Below are 10,520 nucleotides of genomic sequence, written 5' to 3' on the forward strand. Positions count from 1 at the left end.
GTCACTCACTGCCGTCACCCCCACATCTGCTACATCCCCAGATTCTTTGTATGCGTTATTTGTATTTCTTCCTCATTAATTTATTTTAAAGCTTTAATCTGAAATGTCAGTTTCTTGGTGGTGTTGTAGCTGCATGGACAATGGGTGTTGGGAGCGGCTGCAGCTCCTTGGCACGGGCCTGTGGGCAAACCAGCTCCCTCTGCCCCACGGTTTCATCTTCGCTTGGCAGCCGCCATTTTTTATACAGTTATTTAAGCCTCGACATTTGTAAATATTATTGTTTGCACATTCAAATGCAGTAACCGCGTCTCACGTTGCCTTTCTACATTCTACATTACACTCGCTAGCGCCCGCACCGCCCCCTCCCGCCTCAGCCGCCCGGCGCTGGGGACCCCACGGGCGAGAAGGGCGGGCGGCCCCTTTCTCCTCAGCCGGGGCGCCCCGGCCAGCCCGGCCCAACTCGGGGACCCCTCCTCTGGCCGCAAATCCCCTCGAGCGGGTGTCCCGGGGTGGGGGTCTCCTCACACAAAGCGGGGAACGCCTGCTCTGGCGAGGCGGGGCCGGGCGGGGGCGCTGCAAGCCCCCTTGCGCGCGGTGGCGCAGCCCGCGCCCCCCGCGCCCCCGGCCCGGTGGACTCGCCCGTCCCGCCCGCGCGCTGGAAGCCCCGCCCCCCGCCGGCTGGTTGCTGTGGGGCAGCCATGACGCTCCCGGGGCGCACCGGAAGTACTTCTCGCCCTCGGAAGTGCGCGGCCGGTGGGGAGGCGCGGACCCGGAAGTGTGGCGCGGCGGCAGCGAGATGGGATGCGATGGCGGCACCATCCCCAAGCGACACGAGCTGGTCAAGGGGCCCCGCAAAGTGGAGAAGGTTGGAGGGGGCGGCGGGAGCGGCCGGGGACCGCCGGGCCGGCTCTGTGGGCCTGGGCAGGGAGAGAGGCCCCGCGGAGGCCTGGTTGGGCCTGCTCGGCCCGCAGCGCCTGGCAGCGGGCACGGCCCTCCCGGTGCGGGCAGCGCGGGGGGCAGCGCCCTTTGTACGGCGCTGGGCCGGCCCGCGGGTGCTGCCGCAGGGCGACTGTGTCTGTGGCGCTGGTGACAGCTGCAGTGGGGATCTGTGCCCTCTGGAGGGCTTTTTGGACGTCGGCTATTCTGCTGAATGCACGGGGGTTAGGGGCCTCCTTCGCCTGGGGAAACGGTGTCTGGCAACGCTTTTTGTAGATCATTTAATAGCGTGACCAAGCTATTGGGTCATTTCTGCGTTTCATTTGCTGACATCCTGAATGTTCTTGGGCTCTCTTAGCGTGTTTTAGGATAACGGGTATACAGGGGTATCGCATGCGTGGATGGGTGGATCGTGATTGGGTGAAACCTCACAGCAAGTGGCAGGAGACTGGCAAATTACACTTGCTGATGTGAAACAAGTAAATAAAATCCATTTCCTTCTCACACCTGATTATAAGAGTAGCTGTGAACTTCAGCCTTTTTTTTTTTAATGGCCTAATCTGTTATAAAATTTCATGCTTTTGGTCTGGAGGTTCAGGTAGCATCCTGACATCCTCAGGTTTGCTTTTCTTGTTATTTTGCTCCTTACAGGGAGTCGAAATGGTAGTTGACCCAAGCAGGGGTGAGATGCAGAGCTAAAGAGATGAAGGTAGTGGAGAACGTGTGAAGAGCAGAAACGAATAAAGAGGGAATGGGACAGGTGGAAATGGCAAAAAATGAGAAAACTCAGATTTAGGAAAACAGGTCCCAAGTCCCATGATGCAGAAACATGTTTAATAGATAGAGGCAGACCCTCAGAACTAATAATGTATTTCACTAAATTTTTTTGTTGAAGGTTACCTTTGAGTGCAGAAAGTAGATTTGGTAAGACAGCTGGGGATTTGATTAATGCTTCAGATATTGCTTGACTTTATGTTTGAGTAATTTGCAAATATAAAAGCTGTTTTAAACCCATGAGTATCTTCTTTTTTTTCCCTTTCAGGTTGACAAAAATGCTGAATTAGTGGCAAGGTGGTACTACTGTGCTCTGAGTCAAGAGAAGTTATGTCGGCCAATTGTAGCCTGTGAGCTAGGCAGGTATGAATGCTTCCATATAGACTACTATATTAAAGGCTACTAATCTGTAAATAAAAGGCTGTTATGAGAATCAAATATGATTACTAAAATTTTGTGTTATAGGTTGTATAATAAAGATGCCATCATTGAATTTTTGTTGGAGAAGTCAGCTGATAAGACTCCTATGGAAGCTGCGTCACATATCAAGAGCATTAAGGTAAACAGATTGTGTCTAATATTAAATAGTTAAAAATTAACATGAAAATCATGCTACAAAACCTCCATTTGCTGGTTTCTTGCTATATACTAGAAGTGTTAGAAATAGCGAACCATGATGAAAAAAATCTTAGAGAATGTTATTGTGGCTCAAAAATCATTAGTAAACATCTTACGGCTTGCACTTTTATTTTTCAGAATGTAACAGAACTAAACCTTGCAGATAATCCAGCTTGGAGTGGTGATAAAGAGAGTATAAAAGGTGACAAATATGATGACATCCAGTCTGCCCGCTTTATATGCCCTGTGGTGGGATTGGAAATGAATGGAAGACATAGGTCAGTATTTAAGTTTCTGAATTTTGTTTTTAGAAGCAAGTACTGTGCCAAACCAAGTATAAAGCAGGTAAAAACATTTGAATTATGTTGCAAATCATGTACTTACGCAAGCCTTTGCTGGGAGTATTTGCCTTTCTTTCAGGAGGAGGGAGTTCAGGAGACAGTTAAATGTCCATTTTGTATTCAAGAGGAAAGATAAAATGTTAACCCTTTCCTAAGTGAGTTTATATGTATAATAAGTAGATGGCAATGTTTGCAGACAAGAAGTGGCTAAAAGGTGTTTGGGAGCTAAACCATGGGAGGTTGGTATGGGCAAGCAAAGGGAGTTTGGATGAGACCTCCCTTTGTGTCACATCAAGCAATTCTACCTCTCCCTGTGCTAGGATCAGAGTGGAGATGAAATGTATGTCTAATCTAATCTGGTTTTGATTGGTCTAAGGAAGGACGTTTCCTGGCATCCTGGTTTGGGCATGTTTGGCAATTTCTTTTTCTTTGCCTGTTAAGTCTGATGACTGAGAAGAGGCTGCATTCACAGCTTGATAGTTGCAAAGTATTTCTTCCTCCAGACAGTGATTAGCTGGGAGATTGAGGTGGAATTAAAGAGGGAACCTGCCTGAAAAGTAAACCCATTTTTACCAGAGCTACCTGAGCATTTTTTAATTCAGTTGTGAGTGATCGAGAGGAAAGGATTAACAACAGTAGCTCTCAGGAAAGGGAGATCACATGAACCATGTGCATAATTGCTTCGCATAGTCTGGTAGGATCTTCCGTGTGGGGGAAGATCCCTGGCTAGTGTCGCTTGTTACAGCTTTGCTGGAGAGCTTGAGTCAGAGTAAATGAAGCCAATAAACCTGGTGGAAGATGGAACTATTCAAATAGTGTAACTTTGTAGTAAAACAGAGTGTGGTGATGGTTCCAGAGAAATGTGTGCCAACCTATAGCAAATGTACAAACACACCTCTAGAGCATCTGTTTTGCAAAGATCCTCTTGAGAGGTTGTCATAAACCTATGCTGAATTATACCAAGGGTGAAATAACAAAATATGTGTTGTGGTTTAATGTGCCCAATGTTTTTCATTCAGTTCTTATATCGTGCAAATTAATAAGGGCCTACTTAAAGGTGCCGATACAAATTCTTGCAGCTAATCAAAGTAAAGAGAAAGTTAGCAGCATCCTCCTAGCCCATTGCAGTATTGTTTCTGTGTTAAATCAGCACTGCACATACCTCTTAGGCACAGGGTTTCTTAAAAACGATTGTATGTCTTTTCTTTGAAGGTTTTGCTTCCTGAGAAACTGTGGTTGTGTGTTCTCTGAACGTGCTCTCAAAGAAATTAAATCAGAAGTTTGTCACAAGGTGAGTTTTTTTTCAGCTTAGTAGTAGTGGAGTCACATATGACCTCCCCAGATGGATATATAGATATGGGTCCATACATGTGTGTGTATATATAAACAAGTGCATTCACATTCACTATTGTAAAGTGGGGTTTCTTTTATCTAAATGTGCAAATTGAAATTGAACTTGTAAGAGTTCTGTTCCATGATGGCCTGAAGTAATTCTGTGTGGCCTTTTTTTAATGAAAAATGTGTTTCGAAGTAGTTGTAAAAATGATACTTTTGTTCTCAGAGACAGTTTGATTTTTCAACTACTTCATAAATTCATTTTTTCCAGTATTTGGTTATAATTTCAGTTTTAAAAAGGGTGATTTGTTTTGTTTGAGGTTTTGGATATTTGGTTTGGTTGATGGTTTTTTACCTAAATGCATGTGGTGTTGTTTTATCAGTGTCTACTCTGTGTTTAAACTGATTACGTTTTCAGGTTACGATTTGACCCCTGTATTTTTAAAGGACATTTGCTGTTGTCTTTTTTTTGGGGGGAAGGGCAACTCTTCATAGAATTTTCAGCAATTACATGAATTACTGTAGAAAATATTGATGCCACTTCCTTTTACAGTGCTGGTTTGATCTTATTATATAGGTTTCTTTGTAACTAGGGGAAAAGATGAAAGTTGCAAATACTCTCTTTTTTTCCTATCACTCTTTTTATTATCAGTGAGATTTGTGGTGATAGTTGCTACATTTAGGCAGGGCTATCTTTCACCAGACACCCTGATACTGGATAAAACATACAGTATACTTGTGTTAAACCAGACCTGTGAAGGAAAAAGTTTCTCAGTAAGTTGTTGCAGGTGACGTGGAATATTGTTAGGTTTAGCCTCATGTTGCTGCACTCAGTGCTGCTTTTGTTCTATAGAACACTGGTTTAGTCCTAGCAGCTTTGTTTTCCTGTTTGCAGATACTAGTTTATTTTTCATGAGGTTTTTTTGTTTGCATCTGAATTTTTGTTGATGGATGAATGTAGCTTAATTATTAAATGCAGGAATGAGATGTTTTGTCCATGGCTTGGCCAGTCTGATGATCAGTTTTTTATAACTAAATGAATCCTGCATGGATTTATTTTAATAATCATTATTTAGCATAGCCTCATATTTGCATGCAGCTGTTTTCACATACATGTGAATTCTTCACAATATTCAGAAGGATGCTTCTAGAAACAATGCAGTGGATATAATATAATATAATCTAGTCATCTTTTCATTATTTGATTTTGGTGCACAAAGACAATGATAACCAACTGAAGGAACATGGTTTAGTCCACATTTCCATTGATTACTGTTGAAGAGTGATTTTTTTTAGATTTTTGGGTACATACCAGTAATGTTCTTGTTCTGTATTCAGAATCAAGAAGGGGACAAGAACCCTTCTAAATAGGCTCATGGGGAACTGGTTGCCACGCTTTCTGGTAGCTAGCAGGTTTTTTTATATCTGAAGTGCTAATTAGCAGCATTCCCCCAGCACATTGTATCTTTGTGCAGCAATGGGACATATAGTAGAATGAGCTAGAGCTAATGAAGAAGAAGGAAAAAAAAAAAAAGGAAGTGTTGTACATATGCTAGGATTAGAAATATTTTATTAATAATTTTTTATTAATAAATATAATCCTCTTCTGATGCATGCTCTTTTAAAACACAAAAAATTGTAAGTACAGAGTGTTGTAGATTGCCATACATAGGTTTCTACTGATGCTAACTGCTGTATTTTAAGAATTACAATACATTTTTTGAACCAAAATCCAACCTATGAGATCCATGTGGAGCATGTTTGGGTTTTTTTCACGGCCTTGCCACCCCCGGTCTGCTAGTGTGTGCCCAGCCCTGCGTGTCCCTGCCACTTCTATGTGTGCAGTCTGTGTGTGGGAGGTGTTGTTATGTGACTTTGGAAACTGACATGATGAGAGTAGTTCAAAAAGAGTAATTCTGTATTTGCTTGTTTATGCTGTGTATTCAATCTCTCTTTTCAGCTAGCGAATCTGTGTTTTCACTTCATCCCAGGGGATGAGGTTTACAGCATGGATGTAAATTGGAAAAGTGTAAATCTGGGAACTGTGTGGCAGTTCTCTTCCTTGCTACTGTGAAATTCAAGAAAGCTCTTTCAAAACAAGCTATTTTTGTGTATTAATTTCACCTGTGAGCTTACAGAGCAGTCTTGATAGTCTGCTAAATTGTAAACAGCAACGGTTTCCCAAAGGACTTTGACAAACAGATGCTGTAATGATGCAGCAAAAACATTCGCCAGAGAATACAGGTATCCAGCAGCCCAAACAACAGTTCTGCAGTCCTCACCATCAGGCTCATATACTTTAAACTAGATAATTGGAACTAGATAATATGCATATATATACATGCTATAAGAGGCATATCACAGAATATTGTGTTTCATGAAACTAGGAAGTTGCTTTCCTGTGCTCCAGAGCAGAGGGTTGCTTCCTTCCAGACCTTCTGGCTTGGCTCGTGGGGATGCTTACCACTTTGTGGGAAGCCCAACAGACAGTTGTCTCACTGCTCAGTTTTCTTTTCAGTTTTTTTCTGTTGCAGCTCATACAAGAAATAGAACAATCTGTTTTCCCAGTGATATGCAGGTCATGAAGTAAATGCTTAGGAAAAAACCTGAATACATATGCAAGTTTTGTCTAATTCAAGGAAATGGAAAACACCAAGATAAAGAACTCTGCATGCCTTGGTTTATCTTGACAGTACTTGCTGTAGTACTAGATTTGAAAGGCTTTATGGAGTGTAGGTACAGGGAGGATGAAGCAGACTTTCTATCAGAGTTCTCTTTCAAAAAAACATATTTTGCCTCAATAGAAACTTTACCTGAAGAACTGACAATATTAAATTCATGTATTTATCTGCTTTTACTGGTATCGTTAAAAGGACTAGTGGTGCTAGGGGAAGGCACAAGCATGTGAGAGGAAACTGTCATGGATTGAAGGACTTTATTAAGGTAACTGATTAACGTGTGAGGCATTTTTCTAAGTGACTTCCCTTCCTTGAACGTAAGTTGTTTTTTCTTGCTTCACATCTTGAAGCCTTCAGTATGCTGCTACTGAAGTTAAAAAACAACATTAAACTGTGAAAACTCTTAAGGCAAACAGTCAGGCACTGCAGCAGTGTTGAGAGAGGGATTGTTTCTTATTGCCTGAATGGTCAATGCTTTGAACTGTCTTGTCAAAATATAAAACTTCCTGGCCAAAGATTATTTTTTTTTTGGAAGAGCAATGAGAATTTTTTTAGTGGTGATTTACATTGGAGAGCAAGCTTGTTAGATGAAGTGCTTGGGACAATTTTTGAAGCTTCTAAATACTTAGACTGAAAAGAGTTGAAAAAGAGCTTTGTCTAAAACAGAGCAATTTATGAATACATATAAAACTTGTAATACCTTTTTGCACAGAAGTGTCTTCTGTTTGAGCCAGATTTTTGAGGATTTATACAGTAAGAAGAGAAAATTTAAACTATCAGTACTAAGTCACATGCTAAAATGTGCAGGATAGGACCTTCAGTCAGCAGGAAAAGGAACAACTTTGCTTCCAGATAATGGAGTTTGGTGATGTGTATTCTGTAGCAGAAGCCCTGAAGATGAAGAGCTTTCTGCTGCCTTCTGCTTCCTGTTCTTCTGGAAGAATTCTATGTGACATGGAAGTTGTCAGTTTAAAATTTGCACTTTTGAATGTTGTCACCTATTGTTAACAGACTACTAAAATTAAAAGAACAAGCAAGATTTTCTAATAACTGTTTTTGTATTTGATGGGATCGTGAAGGTTGTAAATTAGTGCTGATCTGTGTTGGTCTGTAGATTTCAGTGGGCCCAAAATTATTAATATTTTGGAACTTCTGTTCTAACTGGCTTTGTGGTCCTTGCATGGACAATCTTTGGTGTCTGCTTGTTTGGAAGCCTGCTATTTGCCAAAAATTATGCTTTTAGAAATGATGGAATAAAAGAACTACCTAGCAGTGTATACATCTATTTAACCTCACTTTTGCAGGGGTTTGAAAAATATACTGTTACCAATTTTTCATGTTGACTCTCCTGTCTTAAGACGTTACTATGGTGTAATAGTATGCTAGAGGTAGTTTGGAAACAGGGTAGTAGTTGTTGAATCTATGGTGGAAGTCCTTCCGGGAGTTACTGTGGGAGTTAAGGACAAGATTACTTCTTTAAAATTTAATTTCTTGTATCGCTTTAAAATTTATTTTGGCATTGTTTTCAGAGTCAACAGACTTTTAATACATACTTGAAATAATATCCTAACTATTAAAGTCTGTGCCATATAAAAACACTTAACCAAATGTTTAACTTAGATATAGAGCTATTGACCATGTGCCTCAGGCTTTTTGAAACAGAGATTACACGTAAGTCTGTTAGATATGTGTGTAGTACGTTATAGGGCGTCATGTTCCCTTGAACAGGGTCACTTTGGCACCGTATGCTCTTAGATCAACAGTCACCAAAGGTTAGTAACATCAATTGCTTATATCTAAAAGTTATGATTGATCTGTTCACAATGTGATAATGTGTACAAAACTTAATGGATGCTTATTATGTATGTTTAAATGCTTTCAGATTTCACAGCTTTGTTATTTAATTTTTTACTGTTGTTAGAAGTAAAATCAAGAATATAATGTGGTCATGGTCACTCAGCATAATTAATAGAATACTGTTTCTTAATGATTGAGAATGGGGTGGTTTAATTATGATTTTCCTGGGGGGTTTATTTATGTGAAGTCTTGTTTAAAATACGAAATCCTTTAAGGAAGGAGGATCATGCTCCAGTGACTTTCCTCTGTTGACATGGGTAAAATCATACCTAAATTGTATTTTAAGAGGGCTTTTTGTGCAGATTTATTTTCCCTTTGTCTGGTTCAGTTTCTGCAAAACAAGCACATGCTATGCAGCACCGTGCTATTGAATTTTTCCTTTTAACTCAATTCAGAAGTGATACACAACAATTGTTCTGTGTGATGGTGGTAGAAGGTGAAAGCTACGTACTGGATTTACTGCAATAACCATAACAAGGAATGTTCCATTCACACTTTAGAAGACAACATGGCGTGAATAAGTGCTGGTAGTGCCCTACAATGCATTGGGTGTGGTTTGGAGAAAAATTAATTATGAATATTGCTATGATTAATACATGCCAGAGACCCATTAGCTTCAGTAATGGTTTTCAGAGGGACTCTCAAAAAGCTCAGTGTGAACATGCTATATGGCTTTTTTTTTTTTACTTCCCTCCATAAAAAAGCACCTCTAGCAATATTTAGCCACAAAATCAGTCCCTGATTATATGTGAAACTGAGTACAGACCTTTGGGTTGAGTTTGTAAGTTTTTGTAAATAAATAGGGACCAGCTGGTCGTCCTTTAGGTTAAAGTTCATTTGAAAGAAATGTTTCCAAGAAACTCATGTGGGAAAATGAGCAGTACAGTTCCAGGAACCTGGAAGTAAGTTTGTAGTAAGAAACTCTCATGTTCTGTTGTTGGGTCATTTGTTGATTCATTTGATTTTTCAGAAAAATGTTTAATCTGTAAGTCAGTTTTCTTGTAAAAACTGAGTGATATTTTGGATGTATATTGAAGCTTCATCTAAATTGCTCCTAGACAGTTATTTATAATCTGTATGTTCTAATCAAATGAGCTTACAAGTGACAAGATATATCTTATTAGTTCCTATCAGAGTTTATGCAAAATAATTGGGAGTTTATTTGGATTTACTGGAATGAAATTTCCATCTGCATTCTTGCCAAAATACTTCTAAAGGAGGATGAACAGTTTGAAATTACTTCCTACAATTCAGGTTTCTCCTAGTCTCTTTCTGTCAGTAGCACCTAACTAAACACCTTTGGAGACAAGGTGTAGAGATGGCCTTGCAAGACCTTTAATCCCATGGAAGAGTTGTCATATTGTATGAAAGACCACCACCTACATCCTCTCTGTTTCCTTATATTCTCTCAATCTTTTTTGGTTGCACAAGTGAAATGATTAATTTAAGAGTCCTGAAGACTAAAGAGCAGCTCTTGCCTGGAAAAGGGCTGGATCATTTTTTTTTTTTTTATTACTGTTCCCTGGTTTTGCCTGTGTTGTGTGTTGAAAGCCCCTTCCTTACTGTAGACCAGCAAGTACTGCATTTGTTCTGCAGTGTTTGGGAAATGAGATGCTTGTCTTGGTTGCTGTTAGGTTTTATCTCCAGTTGCTGCAGACTGTTGCAAGGTTCAGGAAAGTTTTGTTTCCCTCGGGCAGGTACACTGGGATTGAAACATGGCTTTTTGCTCAGTTTTCCTTTGTTTCCTGGCTTCAAATTCCCCATGTCTCCTTGCTCAAAACTCCTGCAGAGACTCAGAAACAGGGATTTGAAGGTAAACGTGCATTGCAGAATCCCTACTACTGTTACTGGCGCGCACACACTTTTCATTAGGAGCAAATCCTGAGTAGGGCAAGAGTGATGTTGCCATGCTACACAATGAAATTAGAGATGCAGCTGGCCATGAAGAAGAAAACCAAACCAACCAAACAAAAAAAACAAA

The 10,520-nt window shown here is 40.5% G+C and overlaps 1 protein-coding gene across 2 annotated transcripts in view; it reads left to right on the top strand.

Annotated features, from left to right (window-relative positions):
* The first annotated feature begins 712 nt into the window (after positions 1-712).
* Positions 713-10,520, top strand: part of RTF2 (replication termination factor 2) — a 28,838-nt gene continuing 19,030 nt past the window's right edge. For both annotated transcript variants that reach the window (XM_055721786.1, XM_055721787.1), the window contains exons 1-5: positions 713-865; positions 1,979-2,073; positions 2,176-2,269; positions 2,467-2,606; positions 3,882-3,960. In XM_055721786.1, coding sequence (XP_055577761.1) covers positions 797-865; positions 1,979-2,073; positions 2,176-2,269; positions 2,467-2,606; positions 3,882-3,960 — 477 coding nt within the window. In that variant the 5' untranslated portion in view covers positions 713-796. The remainder of the gene's footprint in view (positions 866-1,978; positions 2,074-2,175; positions 2,270-2,466; positions 2,607-3,881; positions 3,961-10,520) is intronic.

The sequence above is a fragment of the Falco cherrug genome, chromosome 10, assembly GCF_023634085.1.
Source record: "Falco cherrug isolate bFalChe1 chromosome 10, bFalChe1.pri, whole genome shotgun sequence".
NCBI lineage: Eukaryota > Metazoa > Chordata > Aves > Falconiformes > Falconidae > Falco > Falco cherrug.